At 44.1% G+C, this 15,823-nt stretch overlaps 1 protein-coding gene and 1 pseudogene across 7 annotated transcripts in view; one reads left to right on the top strand and one right to left on the bottom strand.

Annotated features, from left to right (window-relative positions):
• The window catches only part of ZFYVE26 (zinc finger FYVE-type containing 26), a 63,231-nt gene that overhangs the window by 14,324 nt on the left and 33,084 nt on the right, over positions 1-15,823 (top strand). For all 7 annotated transcript variants that reach the window (XM_036433382.2, XM_045579429.1, XM_036433411.2 and 4 more), the window contains exons 10-21: positions 951-1,151; positions 2,375-2,986; positions 3,231-3,317; positions 5,308-5,376; positions 6,262-6,413; positions 8,960-9,161; positions 10,262-10,525; positions 10,858-10,977; positions 11,073-11,237; positions 11,737-11,955; positions 12,403-12,505; positions 13,423-14,165. In XM_036433382.2, coding sequence (XP_036289275.1) covers positions 951-1,151; positions 2,375-2,986; positions 3,231-3,317; positions 5,308-5,376; positions 6,262-6,413; positions 8,960-9,161; positions 10,262-10,525; positions 10,858-10,977; positions 11,073-11,237; positions 11,737-11,955; positions 12,403-12,505; positions 13,423-14,165 — 2,937 coding nt within the window. The remainder of the gene's footprint in view (positions 1-950; positions 1,152-2,374; positions 2,987-3,230; positions 3,318-5,307; positions 5,377-6,261; positions 6,414-8,959; positions 9,162-10,261; positions 10,526-10,857; positions 10,978-11,072; positions 11,238-11,736; positions 11,956-12,402; positions 12,506-13,422; positions 14,166-15,823) is intronic.
• On the bottom strand, positions 9,636-9,765 carry LOC118710494 (annotated as a pseudogene).

Consider the following 15,823-nt stretch of genomic DNA (forward strand, 5'->3'; position numbering starts at 1 on the left):
CATACGTATATGCTAAATTATCAGAGGTGTTAAAACAGACTGTTAATGGTTGTGTTTAGCTGGTAATAAAATGAATGATATTTTCTTCTTTTTCGCTTTGCTACATTTAATGCCTTTTCTTTGAGAAAGTTGTACTTTTACTATAAAAGGGATTCAAGCCAGATTAAGATGTTTAGAGACCATAAAAGATTATGATACCCTCTTCTCAATTTTTTTAAATGAGAAATTATAAATTATTAAACAAGTATGAGGAATACAACAACATTGTGTTTTTTCCCCATGATGTCTGCTTCAGTGCTTTAGTAAAATATCATTTTTCCCTGGCCAGCGTGGCTTAGTGGTTGAGCATCGACCTATGAACCAGTTCACAGTTCAGTTCCCGGTTGCAGGCTTGATTTCCAGTAGGGGGCGTGCAGGAGGCAGCCAGTCAATGATTCTCTCTTATCATTGATGTTTCTGTCTCTCCCTCTCCCTTCCTCACTGAAATCAATAAAATATGTATTTTTTAAAAGTATATCAATTTTTCCCCCCAAAAAAATGTGTTGCCTTTGCTCTCATTACTCAATCTATACAAATTTTAAGCCTCCATCTTGAATAATGTGGCACTAAATAGACTAAATATTTTTTCCTTTTAACCCCCCCATTCCTCCTCTAAACATTTACTTTAAGTTTTAATTTTTTTAAAAAGAAGAAACAAAATGTTAAGAAATATAAGGAAAAGACTTGTTAAATAGCCATGAGGGCTGCGTTAGAGACATGTAGAGGGAGGCCGGTGGGAAAAAGGAAATGGAGAGGACTGAAAGCTGATGCTGTGGAGGAAAAGGCCTGGGAGGGACAAGAATCAAACTGGTGGAAAGGAGAGAGCAATGCAGCGTCTCTATTCTGGCTGTGCTTGCTGCGTCCTCAAAGAACCAGCTCTGAAGTGCTGCCTGTTCCTCTCTCCCACTCAGATTCAGCGGGTGCTCCAGGCCTTGAGCACCTGAGCCAGTGCCAGAACCTGACACTCTACCGGAGCTTTTGTGCCATGAAGTATGCCATCTATGCCCTGTGTGTGAACTCACACCAGCACACCCAGTGCCAGGAATGCAAAGACAGTCTCTCAGAAGACCTGGCTGTGGCTGCAGAGCCAGTGAATGATTCTGTCTCCTCAGGTACAGAAACCCCTCCCCCAAGCCCTGATGCAACCTGTTCCACAGAGTTCTTTATGTGGGAACCCTTTCCCACCAGGATGGAGGAGGTGGCCCTTGGTTTTATTATGCCCAGGAATAATTTCATCTATTAATCAGCCTTCGTTAATCCAAGAGACATGGAGAAAGCAAGTGATTTGCATAAGTTCTAATGGAGTCTGATCACCTGGTGCGTTGTTTTCCAAATGCTCCCCCTCTGCCCCCATAATCTGCAATAAAAATAGCATTTCACATCATACTTCAGTTTGCACCTAGGTATTAATTTGTATGTGTATATGTGTAGATGAGTGATATACAAACTAAACTTTTGAGAAATGATATATTTACCCTTCCAAACAGAGCACACTCTTTTTTTTTTCTTTTCTTTTTTTTTCAGAGCACACTCTTGATTATTTTTCTGTTTTATGATATATTTTTTTAAATGCAGCCTCTAAGTCAGGGGTGGGGAATGTCCAGCCCACGGGCTGTATAAGGCTCACAAAATCATTTGTCTGGCCCTGCCAAGGCATTGGCGGTGAGTTAATTAAATGTTTGACTGAATATAGCAGGCAGGTTTTTAAGCTGATAAATTTGTATGGCCCACAAGTGATGTTATAAATATCCAATTGGCCCTTGGCAGAAAAAAGGGCCAATCCCCATCCCTGCTCTAAGTCAGTGTCATGGATCGCAGCTACAATGTGAAAGAACCTATTTCCTATCCTCTCTCATTTTTCTTAATAACTTAACATTTAACTTGCCTTGTGTGACTGCTGGTCAGTTCTCTCTCTCTTGTAGCTTTAGGATGGACCTTCTCCTCTGAGCATGGTCATTTTTGACCAGAGTGTATTTTTCTTAAGCGATCTAGATAGCCCTTGATCTTCTTCAGTGTAGCAATGAGTGAAAATAGAATTGAGGAGTAAGGAGCCTGTATGCTGGAGTGCTTGTGAGAGATGAAGAGTAATGAAATATTTAAAAAGCAGAAACAAAATAACAAGTGTTCAGTGAGCTGTACTTCTAACTAACGTACAAACTCTGCAATTCATGAAAAGACGTTGATGAGTCTCTTATTCTTCTGACTGTAACTGCAATTTCTTTAGTCATTAAAACCTAAAAAATGAATTAAAGTTGTGTGAATGTTTGAGTCTGGCAAGTACTGTGTCTAATGTCTGCTCTTTCTCTGCCCTCTTCTCTGATACATGCTACTTTAGGTGCTTCAAATCTCTTCTCAACATACCTGGCCAGGTGTCAGCAGTATCTGTGCCGCGTTCCTGACTCTCTGCGCCTGGAACTTCTAGAAAACATCTTCTCGTTGCTCCTCGTCACCTCTGCCGATCTTCACCCAGAGCCTCACCTGCCCGAGGACTATGCTGAGGAGGATGACATTGAGGGGAAGGACCCGTCAGGTTTGAGGTCCCCACCAGAGAGCCCTCAGCACATTGCACAGCCTGAAAGGAAGTCAGAACGGGGTTCCCTGGGAGTTGCCAGGAGCCTTGCTGATACACTTCCAAGCTGTCTGAAGACAGAGCCGAAAGACAGTTCCGCAGAGCCCCACGGGCACAGCTTTTTGGACCTCGAGCACCTTACCAGTGGTGTCAGCGGGTTCCTGGCTGATGAGTTTGCAATGGGGGCCTTCCTCAGGCTCCTCCAGGACCAGCTGGAGGAGCTCAGCAGCCACAGTCCACCTGAGGACCCAACGCTGCCGGAAGGCCAGAACTGCCCGGAGAGCAGACCTGGACCGCAGAGCCGCCTGCACCGGTTTTCCAAGGTTCTCTCTGAGGCCCAGTGGAGATACAAGGTGGTAACAAGCAACCAGAGCTCAGGTGAGAGCAGGCAGTAGAACCAGAGGTCCAGAAAATGAGGAGGAAGAAAACCCCAGGAATGTGGGAGAGAACGAGGAGGAGTGCATGGGAGTCACGCCATAACTCAAGGCATATACCATAGCAACTAGTATCAGAACCATGCCTCCGAGCCTAGTCCAAATCTTCCCCTACCTATTACCCCGTGAGGTGGGTCAAAGCAAAATTGATCTCTCTGCCGCCTTACCCATTGGGTTTGCTGTTTCAGAGGAGCAACCTTTCCGAAGATACCGGCCCATCGCCACACGGCACCCTACTCTCCGCCGGGGTCGTCGGACACGAAGGAGCCGGGCAGGTAATTGATGAGCTCTCCTCATGCCTTATTCCCATGCACCAGGCAAGTGGCACGCTGCCTCTTGTCTAATATTCTATAAGGTAAAGCCCATGGTACACACACACAAAAAGTGACCTACGCTTTATCCTAGTCCCACTCCACCAAGGTAACAGTTGCTAATAGTTTCCTTCAAGAAAATTTCCAGATAGTACAAGTATATTTATCATTTCATGTATTCATATGTGTCATTGAGAACTAACTTTTTTCACTGATGTCCTTTTATATGTTTCATACTGTATATTGACAACTGACTTTTTTCACTTTTTTAAAAGCTGCTTAATATTCCATTGTCATATTTACCCTTTTGTGGGCACTTAAGTTGTTTCCAATTTTTTTACTATTATAAACAATGCTACAGTAAACAACCCTGTACATATGTCTGTGCATACTTGTGTGAGGATAGCTATAGGATAAGACTCTAGCAGTTGAATAGCAAAAATCAAAGATATGTGGAGATAAAGATATCACCAAATTGCCTTTAAAAAAAAGATGGGCCAGTTCATATTCCCACCAAATGTATATGAGTACCTGCTTGCATACATATTCATTAAAAATTAGTAGTATCAGATTTTTTCAAATCTGGGCCAATATAATTAATATAGCAATGTTTATCATTGTTTTAATGTTAGTTTTTAGTTTAAGGTTGAATGTCTTTTATATATTTATTGGCCATTTATATTTTTCTCTGAGCTGCCTATTCAAGTCTGAGGTCCATATTTTCTGTTGAGTTTATCTTTCTTATTGACTTGTAAGAAGCTTTTTATACATTATGGGTAATATTCTGTCATTATATGCTAATATTTTCCCCTTCATTTTGTCTTTTGAATTTGAATTTTTCTTACAGAATTTTATACAGGACCATTATACAGGTGTGTTAAATTTTTAAATAATAGAACTTCCATTATGATTTTTGGTGCTTGTTTTTAAATAATTAATGGAATTCATAAGAGTTTCCTATGTGCTAAATAACACGAGGTATCTTGACGGAGGTGAATGAGGCTTACATCAGGACTTTGCCTTCAAAGGATTGATAATGTACCTGCCCAGACTTATACAGGAAACACTTCAACTGCACGGAGGCACTGCTGAAAACATAAGTTTTGTCTAGGAGAGATCAGCATAGCCTACAGGAATCAGGGAAACAGGTTTTATGGAAAACTTGGCTCCTGAACCAAGCTCAGAATGAGAAGGCTTCAGCACTGGCAATGAGAAAAGTCAACGTAGTGGGTAGAATGGAGGCTATTATGAGAGAAATCTGGAAAACCTCAAGGCTGAGTTGCTAAGACCCTTAAGCTGCTCAGTTAATTGGTTTGAGTGAAAGGCTTGCATCCATTGGACCAAATCACCCCAAGAATGCACACGCCATCTTTCCTACAGCTGTGTGTCCTTTCCTAATGTGAGCCAAGCAGACTCCCCTGCGTAGGGCTGCTATTAGCCTGGAGTGACCACCCTAGGAAGAGTGAGCCTCCATGCGCTGTGAAGAGCCGGCTTAAGAAGGAGCCTTTCCCTGAGGGCACTAAACAATGTCGTTATTAGCATGAGAACAACTTTTGCAATGTCAGAAAAACTTGTGCCCTCCTTTGCACCCTCCTACCTTCTAGTCATAATCGTTGTGCTTTTTCTTTTCCTTCGGAATATTGACAGTGCTTAGTGAGCAGACAGGTCGCTGATCCCTAGAAGTTACTTGAAAGCCCTGGGGCTCTGAGAGACCCACAGGTTGGAACCACTGGTACAAGCTGCTACCCAGTGAGCATTGGCGCCATATTAAGCCCACCTTTCACCTTTGGTCTGTAGGAACTTGCATTTTGCTGTAGAAGAAGCAGTAGATATAGTAGTTAGCCATTACCCTTTCACTCTAACTACCCAGATCTTGATTTTCAAGCCAACTTCTCACTTTCTACATTTTAAGGAGTTGGTCGTTGATTTTCTCTCTCCTTCCTGTCACCCCTAGATGGCCGGGACAGAAGTTTCAATCCATCCCTGGAAAGTACAAGTAGTGAGCTGAGCACAAGTACTTCAGGTATGGGGGTCCCAACCAGTTGCCAACTTCAAACAGCTTTGCCCTGATACGGAGTTGCCACACACCCTGGTATAGAAACCTGGACTGAGCAGTGCTTTTTTTTTTTTTTTTTTTTTTTAATCCTCATCCAAAGATATTTTTTCATTGACTTTTCTAGAGAGAATAGAAGAGAGAGGGAAAGACAGAGAGAAACTTCAATGTGAGAAAAACACATTGATTGGTTGCCTCCTGCACCAGCCCCAACCAGAGCCCAATCTGGGGAGGAGTCTGCAACCAAGGTACATGCCCTTGATTGGAATTGAACCGAGACCCTTCGATCTGCAAGCTGATGCTCAATCCACTAAACCAACCCAGCTAGGGTGCAGTTAAGTCCTGGGGATGTAGCATACAGCGTGGAGACTATAGTTAACTGTACTGTATTGTGTGTTTAAAAGTTGCTAAGAGTAGATTTTAAAAGTCTCAAGAAAATTTGCAACCATCTGTGATGATGAAAACTAAACTTTGGTGATCATTTCACAATATATTAAATCATTATGTTGTATACCTAAAACTAATACAATGTTCTATGTCAATTATATATCAATTTTTTTAAAAAAGAAGTTTGGTTCTGCCCATGGCCAAACAGATTTCAGTAGGGAAAGGGCTGTTTGGATATCAGTCAAGTTACCCATTAGCAGAGAGAAACAGAGGTGATTACCTAAGAATGTACTTAAGATTTATATTCAAACATGATAATATAAGTTTGCCCTTCAATTGAGGGAAAACTAATACCCACTTACACACCTTTTAAAAAAGAAATTTTTTTGAAGATAGTTTGGTGGGAGGTTACAGCAGTATAGTTTTTCCTCAATTTCTATTGCTTCCTTGGCCCCCACATTCCAACAGAGGGAAGTCTGAGCATCGTGTCTGGAAGGAATGAGTTGGATGGCCTGTTGCAGCCCCAAACTCAAAGTTCATTCATCCCCATGATGTTCTCCCCACCTGAGTCGCTGCTGGCATCCTGCATCCTCCGGGGGAACTTTGCAGAAGCCCATCAGGTAAGGGGCTGGGCAGCTGGTGTTAGTAGCCTGGGCCTCTCCTTGTCATAGTAAAGAATGTGAAGTCCACGTTTAGCCATCTGGAACCTGCTGGGCCTCAGGCAAAGCTGGACATCTGTGCAACCAGAGCCACTTGGGAGCATTTGAGGGGCCACATCCAGCAGGAGAAACAGGAGAGTTTCCATGTACAAGGCCCAGTCCCCAGCAGTGTAGATTTCAAGACCCAGATCGGAGGAGGTTTAAGCTGCCGAATCATTGGTTTTAACATAAAGTGTTTAACAAGATAAAATATTTACCAACAAGCTCACCATTTCAAAACATGGAAATATTTTTGTTTCTTTTAAGCTTTCTCTGAACACATACATTTTTTAATAGTTAAAAGTCATGATGCAAACAGTGTTTAATAAGAAATAGAATTTCGGCCTAACCGATTTGGCTCAGTGGTTAAAGCATCTGCCTGGGGACTGAAGGGTCCCAGGTTCGATTCTGGTCAAGGACATGTACCTTGGTGCGGGCACATCCCCAGTAGGGTGTATGAAGGAGGCAAAGGGCTATTTGTTTCTCTCTCATCGATGTTTCTGACTCTCTATCCTTCTCCCTTCCTTTCTGTAAAAAAAATCAATAAAAACTATTTAAAAGAGAGAGAGAGAGAGAGAGAATGCCAGTTCAATATACAATTGTAGGGGCTACCTAAAATGTTCATGTTTGTTGAGGGATGAGCGCAAGAAGAAATCAAAAAGACTTGCCCTCCTGCCCTCCCTGAGCTTCTTTATCCTCATTTAAAAACTCAGAGTTATCCCTGACTGGTTTGGCTTCAGACTGAAGGGTCCTGGGTTTGATTCTGGTCAAGGGCACATGCCTGGGTTGTGGGTTCGATCTCCAGTGGGGACGTACAGGAGGCAGCATATCAATGATTCTCTCACATCATTGATGTTTCTATCTCTCTCCTCTCTGAAACCAATAAAAAAAATTAAAAAATAAATAAAAAATAAAAAAAACACCTCAGAGTTAAATATAATGCCTGTTTGTCCTACCTCGTGGAGTTGTTAAGAGGATTCTGTACAAGCTATGAGAAATGTAAGAATCCTCTGCTATTGTTTAAATTTAATATCATGAAAACCTACTTTTCTAATTTTTAAAATTTCGTTAGTATATTTATCTCACTGTGCTCCATCCTTAACATGCAGGTTAGATTTTTTTTTTTTCATTTTAGTTCATTTGTTGAAGAATAAATCAAGGATAAAATCTAGGCAATAGAAGAATTTTTGCTTAGCCTCCTCTGGTCATTTTAGGTTCCATACTTTAATGATAATGGTAATTCTGACCCTCTAGGAAGAATAGGACCTTCACCAGCCTTAGTTACAACCAAATATGGAGTTAAGTCAACTGTGAGCCCCTGATCTTTTACCCCTAAATGTCTTCACTTCCGTTTCCTTTCCTAGACCCTTGATTTTTTTTTTTTTTTAATGAAAGTCACCTTTTTAAAAAACATATATATTTATTGATTTCAGAGAGAAAGTGAGAGGGAGAGAGAGATAGAAACATCAGTGATGGGGGAGAATCATTGATTGGCTGCCTCCTGCACACCCCCTACTGGAGAGAGAGCCCACAACCCCGCATGTGCCTTTAACCAGAATTGAACCTGGGACCCTTCAGTCCACAGGCTGAAGCTCTATCCACTGAGCCAAACCAGCTAGGGCTTGATTTATTTATTTTTTTTAATAAAAGCTTTATTTTTTTAACCTGGTTACAGAATAAGTCATGCATATTACAAGTAAATACCAAAAGTACTAACAAGAAAATAATATTACTTGTAACCCTATTGTCCAGAACCAGTATTAAAGGTAAAGCATATACTCTTTGCCATTATTTTTCCAAGATCCATGTGACTTTTATATAACCAAGATTATGTGGAATTTAAAACTTTATGTAATGCCTTCTTAACATTTGCCTTGTACCTGATTTAATGACTCTACAGTAGTTTGATCAGCCAGCTGCATTTGACCATTCTCCTGTTACTCAGCACTTAGATTATTTTCCACCTTGTAATAAATAGTGCCAGGATTATCGCCTATAGGCATTAAGCCTTTTGAATTGTTTCCTTAAGAAAGTTTCTCATGAAAATTACTGAGTCAAAGAATATAAACGTTTTTAAATCTTTATGGATTGCCAAATTGCTTTTCAAAAAAGGTTGTGACAGTTCAATTTAACCACCACCCCCTGAGGGCTTATTTTTATGCTTTGTCATTGTGATAGATGCAAAATGGTATTCATGTGACTGAAATTCCCTAGATTACTTAAAGGGATAACATTTTTCATCTATGTATTAGTCATTCATTTTCTCTGGCATTGTCCACATCTTCTGCTGTGGTGGTTTTCATGCTGGCTTGGATAAGTAATTTCTATATTTGATCTACTCTTCTAACATGCAGTGCTCCTCCCACCCTACAAAGCGGATGTTTTAGGGCCATAGTTTAATGATAAGCAAGATCTCGTATCTCTAGCCATGAGCCCACCACAGCCACACTCCTGTCTGCTTGTACCAGGTGGTGTTCATGTTTGACCTGAAGTCCTCGCCCAGCTCAGGGGAGCTGATGTTCGTGGAGCGCTATCAGGAGGTGATCCAGGAGCTGGCCCGTGTCGAGCACAAGATTGAGAACCAGAACTCAGACGGGGGTAGCAGCACCATTCGAAGAACTGGCAGTGGCCGCTCAACTCTACAGGCCATTGGCAGCGCTGCGGCGGCAGGTCAGGCTGCCCCGTTGCTCCCACAGGTGGTGGGGTAGCTGGGGAAGGAGGGTCTCAGGGGAAAAGCCCCCCAAAGGATAGGCTCATCCTCAGGAGGTGAGCAGAAATCCAGGGCAGGACACTTGCCTTGAAGAACAGCATATTGAGAGTCGGTTTTTAGCTTTGCCCAACTTCCCTGACTGTGGTGGTCACGTACCTACCACTTGAGCTACTCCATTAAGCTTGTCTTGTGTGACTAACACTGAAGAGTGGAATGCTCTTTTCACCATGTGTTTTCATGGTCACTATCTTGTGCTTTGGGAAATGGTTAGGAGTTTATTTCCTTCCATGTAAATATTCAGGATAAAGCATATTATTTTATTTTTCCGTAAAGTGAAAAAGTTGTGTTTAATTCATGGCCTGCAATTCACAGGTCTCAAGTCTCAGCTTTGGCTGCACTGCAAAAACTGATCCTTTTATTATTTCTTTTTTTCCCACTGTGCAACCTGCTTCAGTGCCTGTAGTCAGCCCACAGGCAGAGGCCAGGCAATGGTTCAAGGCCACAGTTTGCTCTGTCTGGGACACTATGAGAGCCAGGGTATGGGCCTGCCATTTTCTTAAAACCTATGCATTTTCTTAAAAGTGGGATCTTGAACCACGTTTTCACATTATCTTACTAGACTAGGCTCTGTGTACCAGGTAGCATCCCATGTTACTCCTTCTCTGTTCTCCCAGAATTTTCAATTGCTATTCAAAAATACATATGCACTTTTTGCCATTTAATATAAATGGGCTTTTACAGCAAGTACTGTTGTCTACCTTGCTTTTTCACAGCATATGTTAGAGATATTTTCTGATAAGCACACAGATCCATCTCACTCTTTCTCAACCTACTTTTAGATCCCATTTGGAAGAAGCCCTCACTCATCTCGTCCATTTTGGTTTCTCCTGGTCTTTCTTTCCCTGCCATAGTTTTGATGCCATAAGAATGGGTTGCAATGATGATACTAATATCATCATTAGAAGATGTCCTGTGCAGAAGGACCAAATTAGACGAATAGAATAGAAGTTGCATATAGAATCATTGTAACCTTACTTTCTGCTCCACTGTTGGTGTCCAGGGATGGTATTTTATTCCATCTCGGACGTGACCGACAAGCTGCTCAGCTCCTCTGGAGACCCCATCCCCACCCTCCAGGAGGACTTCTGGATAAGCAGCACCCTGCTGGAGCCCACTGACCCCCTCAGAGAGGTTCTGGAAGAGCTCAGTCCCCCCGCCATGGCTGCGTTCGACCTTGCTTGCTCTCAGTGCCAGCTCTGGAAAACCTGCAAGCAGCTCTTGGAAACAGCTGAGCGACGTCTGAACAGCAGCCTTGAGAGCCGGGGTGAGTGCTTCAGCTTTAGTCCTTCCTTCTCCAATGGATTTCTGAGACACTTGAGAAAATGTGCAAGAAGAAAGTACTTACCAGCGGATGAGGGGCAGGGAGAGCGGATTAGTTCATTTCCTCGTGTGCATCCTGGTGGCATAAATATAGTCTGTTGAGAACCATACCTTCTTACTAGACATAGCATTCTGCTGTCACCCAAAATGGCACAGCATCTATTTCCTCCTTAATATTGGTGCAGATAAAATTGCACAAGTAAGCCCAGGACTGAGAAGCAATCTCTGAGAGTGCCTTATTTTTTCTGCACTCCCTCTTCCTCCATCTGTTCCCAGGTCGGCAGCTAGACAATGTCCTCCCCAGTGCTGATGGCATTCGGGGTTTTCCAGGTGTTCTTCAGCAAATCAGCAAGATTCTCAATTATTCACTTTTGTCAGCTGGACAAACTAAATCAGGTGAGTTGCTTTTCTCTCTCTTTTTTTTTTCTCCTGGACTCAGAACACTAGGTCAACACCAACCTTGCTTTTCCTTTCTTGTTTGCTTTCCGTAGACAGTGTAGAAGAGAAAGGAGGAGGCCTTGCACGGTGCAGCATCGCTGAGCTGCTTCAGACCTCCTGGCCCAGCCTCACTGAGGACTGCGCCGCCAGCCATGCCGCCCTCTCCCAGCAGCTGGACCAGATCCTTCAGTCGCTGAGGGAGGCACTGGAGCTGCCAGGTACTGGTCCCAGTGTGGGAGCAGATGAGGACTGAACTCGGGAGAGGAAATTGGAGCAGAGTCTTAGGACTTCAGCAGTGACCCCTATTGGCCCTCCAGTTAGCCACTGCATGTCTCACAGCTAACTCCTCTGTTCCCCTGCCTCTCAAGTGAAGGGATGGTTAGCACTCATTAGCTGATACATCTTCCTTATCCCTGAGGAGCAATATACCCCAAAGTTACTCAGGAAATATTGATTAACTCTTCCCCAAAAGCCATTCCAGCCCCAGAGTCACAGGGGTAAGCACAGAACCATTCACCCTGATTTCTCCCAACTCAAAGCTCTTACTGGCTGGGAATCAACTTGGAAGTTTGTAGCTGCCTTCTAAGTGTAGTGCCCGGGCTATGGGAAGCCCCATGCAGTGGACGGAAGCCCAGTTCACATAAATGTGTTGGAAATTGACCCAAAGCTGAAAGCACACACTAAAGCCTCCATCCTTTCCACCATTCCTGCTCTCAGAGCCCAGGAGTTCTCCGCTCTCGTCCCTGGTGGAACAGGCGGCCCAGAAAACTCCAGAGGCAGAGGCCCACCCTGTGCACATCCAGACTGAGCTCCTTCAGAAGACCCTGGGCAGACAGGCCCCCGTGGGCAGCGGGCAGACTGACTACATGGGCACCTTCTCCAGTTACTGCAGCACCTTGGCTGCAGTTCTCGTTCAGAGTTTGCGCTCTGAGTCTGGTAAGTAGCAAGAAGGAGGAAAGAAGAGTCATGAGTGGTCTGCAATGTTTAGAACAAAGAAGAGGAAAGATTTAGTTAAGAGGTTCTGGGCACAGCAGTAGCCAAGGACACTCGATTCATAAGGTCTTCTTAGTCTTTAGTGTTTTATTCACCTTCGTCTCCCCAATACCTAGGATAGTTGTGCAGCACAGGAAGTGCTCAGTAAACTTTGACAGCTTTAATGCCTCATAGAGACCTTAGACCTTCAGCCCATCATGGGCGTGAGGACCCAGAGGAGAAACCCAGTCTCTGAGATGAGTGCCAGATTCCTACTTGCCTCTGCAGAGTGAGGGTTGCATGCACTCCAGTCACGTTGGATGAGCAGGATGAGCTCACTGCTTTTTTATTGTTTCTGGAAAACAGGGCTCTGAACTCTGCAGCGAGTGGTCACTTTCTTTACCTTTGCAGATCACGTGGAGGTCAGAGTTGGAAATCCCTTTGTTCTCCTGCAACAAAGCTCTTCCCAGCTGGTGTCACACCTCCTGCTTGAGCGACAAGTTCCGCCAGACAGGTAGGAGCTACTCCCTGGCAGTTGAGCATGTGCCTGCCCAACTGCCTTTCATCAAAGACACTGAGGGCTTCGTGGGGCGGTGCCTGGGTTTGGTATAGGGAGTGAAGTTACTTCTAGACTTTGCCCTTGATTTGCATTTATTCTTATACAGCTACATTGAAATTCCTTTCTTTCTCTCTTGCCACCACTAAAATTTACATCGCAAATATAAAATTAAAGGAAGAATCTTCACTTAGAAATAGGCAAAAGTCTAAAAGTTTGATAACACATTAGTTGGCTAGCCTATAGAAAAACAAGCATCTCCCCGAAACCGGTTTGGCTCAGTGGTAGAGCGTCAGTCTGCGGACTGAAAGGTCCCAGGTTCAATTCCTGTCAGGGACATGTACGTTGGTTGCGGGCACATCCCCGGTGGGGGGTGTGCAGGAGGCAGCTGGTCAGTGTTTCTCTCTCATCAATGTTTCTAGCTCTCTATCTCTCTCCCTTCCTCTCTGTAAAAAATCAATAAAAATATATTAAAAAAAGAAAAGAAAGAAAGAAAAACAAGCATCTCATGTGTCAATGGGACATAAATTTCCACAAGCCCCTATGTGAAGGCAGTTTGTCCATATCTACTAAAATTACAAATTCATTTATCCTTTGACCTAAAAATGCATGTTGGGGAGTTTATCCTGTGGCTTTATTATACATATGGAAAATGATGTCTCTAACAGCCTTATATCTAACTAGAGGCGTGGTGCACAAAATTCGTGCAGAGGGGTGGTGGTGTCTAATAGACAACCTTTTGTGTGTAAAAGAAGAGGGGAGACCATTAAAGAGCTTGCGTGTACATTTGCTCGTGTGAACATAAAAAAGTCAGAGATTAGGTGATTGTGCCTATGCACTCAGGCTTTGCGTTCCCTCTGCTTCTCTCCCTCCAGGCTCGCAGCCCTTCTGGCCCGAGAGGAACTCAGCCTGAGTGTGCCTCAGGTCATCGTCAACTGCTGCTGTGAGCCCCTTGCCCTTTGCCCTTCCCTGCAGAGCCAACAGATGTCATCTCTCCTGACCCACCTGGGCATCCTGGCCCAGCTGCACTCCTCTCACTGCCTGGAGGACCTCCCTCTTTCTGCAGAGAGCTCCCCAAAGCCTACTGAGAACCCCACATCAGAGAAAAAGCCCAGCTCCTCCTCAAAGGATTCATCACCCTCAGCCCTCACCTCCTCTGCCTTGGCCTTCCTTAAATCCCGCTCTAAGCTGCTGGCTACAGTGGCCTGTCTGGGGGCTTCCCGGGGACCAAAGGTCACCAAGCCCAGCTTATGGAAGGAGCTTCGTGGCCGCAGGGAGGTACCCCTCACTGCAGAACAGGTAGCCCGGGAGTGTGTTCGCCTTCTGGAACAGTTTCCTATGCTGGAGGCCTCACTCCTGGCCGCCTGGGAGCCCCTTCAAGGGTCCTCCAAGCAGGAGCAGAGTCTGGCAGCTAGTCTCTGTGGCCAGGCCAGTCTCTCCACCGTCCTCCTGGGCCTGCATTCTCCTGTTGCCCTGGATGTGCTCACTGAGGCCTTCAAGGAAGCCCTGGAGGCCAGAGATTGGCCCCGGGCCCTGCAGCTCACTGACGTGTACGGTCGAGACATGGACGACTGGAGCAGCATCCGGGATGCAGTCCTGAGCTGTGCTGTGGCAAGTGGTGAGCAGAAAGCTACATCTCTCTCCCTCACTCCTGCTCATAACATTTAGCATCCACTGAGTGTATCATCACATTTGATCCTCACGGTAACTCTAGAGGAAGATGCCACCGAAAGGATAGGAAACTTGCCCAGGATAGTAAGTGGTGGAGCAGCGCTTATAACCTAAGGATTCATCACCCTCTGCCCTCACCTCTGCCTTGGCCTTCCTTAAATCCCGCTCTAACCCTAAAACACATATTCATAACCAATATTCTCAACCCTGTATATCAGAATCATTGGAAAATTCAATAAACCACAAATATCTGAGCTCCATCCCCAGAAGCCTGGGATGGAATTAGGTAAATATTTACTTTAAAATGAGGATCAGCAAATATATTTTATTTATTTATTTTTTTAATATGTTTTATGGATTTTTTACAGAGAGGAAGGGAGAGGGACAGAGAGCTAGAAACATCGGTGAGAGAGAAACATCAACCAGCTGCCTCCTACACACCCCCCACTGGGGATGTGCCTACAAACAAAGGCACATGCCCTTGACCGGAATCAAACCTGGGACCTTTCAGTCCGCAGGCCGATGCTCCATCCACTGAACCAAACCTGTCTCGGCTATTTTATTTTTTTAATATATTCTTATTGATTTCAGAGAGGAAAGGAGAGGGAGAGAGAGACAGAAACATCAATGATAAGAGAGAATCATTGATTGGCTGCCTCCTATTATACATGTCTCCCACTGGGGATCGAGCTTGAAAACCTAAGCATATGCCCTGATCGGGAATGGAACCATGACCTCCTGGTTCATAGTTCAGTGCTCAACCACTGAACCACACTGGCCAAACAAATTTTTTCTTTTAAGGGCTTTGAAATCCATAAAGTCTCACTTGAAACTATACTCAACTCTTCCATTGTAACATGAATGAAAGCAGCCATAGAAGATATAGAAACAAACGGGCATGGCTATTTCTTAGTTAAACAATTTATAAAAACAGCCCCTGGGCCTGCCTGACACACCCCTACTTGAAAAGCTCCCCAGGAGATTTTGATGTGTGACCAGAGTTGAGAGCCAATGACCTACAACACTTCACTTGGGGGAGCAAGATCATGTAGAGTAGTGAATGGTTTCTGGGTAGAGGGCCTGACTTCCCTGTGGAAAGAAGAAAATCCATCCTGAGAAGGGGGCAGAAATCCCCTGAGTGAATGGTTAGGCAGTTTTCTCCACTTGGAGTCTGTATTTCAGCTCTGAAATGGGTGGGAGGAAGAGAGAGATCTACTGCTAATGACAGAGGATACTGAGGGAGTGAAACTAGTTTACCTGAAATAATGTTCAGGTTGTTATGTGTGGCGCAGAGTGGAAATTGCAGGGAAAACTAAAAGTTGCACTGACTCGTTGAGTCTGAAATACTGCTATATGTGCAGCACGCCAGAAGATGGAGAGCTTCATCTGTTCTATCTCTCCTCTCTTCGTATTCCCTTTCTTTCTCCCTATTCTTCCTCTCTTTTTCTCCTTCTCTTCCTCTCTCTTCAAAAAGTCTCACTTCTAAGTTTGCATAAAGAGAAACAGAGGGTATAACATTTCTCCTTGCCATGTCGTAGTGCCTCCAAGTGTCAAAACTAGTTAAGGTCAGGTGGATCTTAAAGATCCTCCAAACTCCCGTTTCCT

This window comes from Pipistrellus kuhlii, unplaced genomic scaffold (assembly GCF_014108245.1).
Source record: "Pipistrellus kuhlii isolate mPipKuh1 unplaced genomic scaffold, mPipKuh1.p scaffold_m20_p_1, whole genome shotgun sequence".
In the NCBI taxonomy this organism is placed as follows: Eukaryota; Metazoa; Chordata; class Mammalia; order Chiroptera; family Vespertilionidae; genus Pipistrellus; species Pipistrellus kuhlii.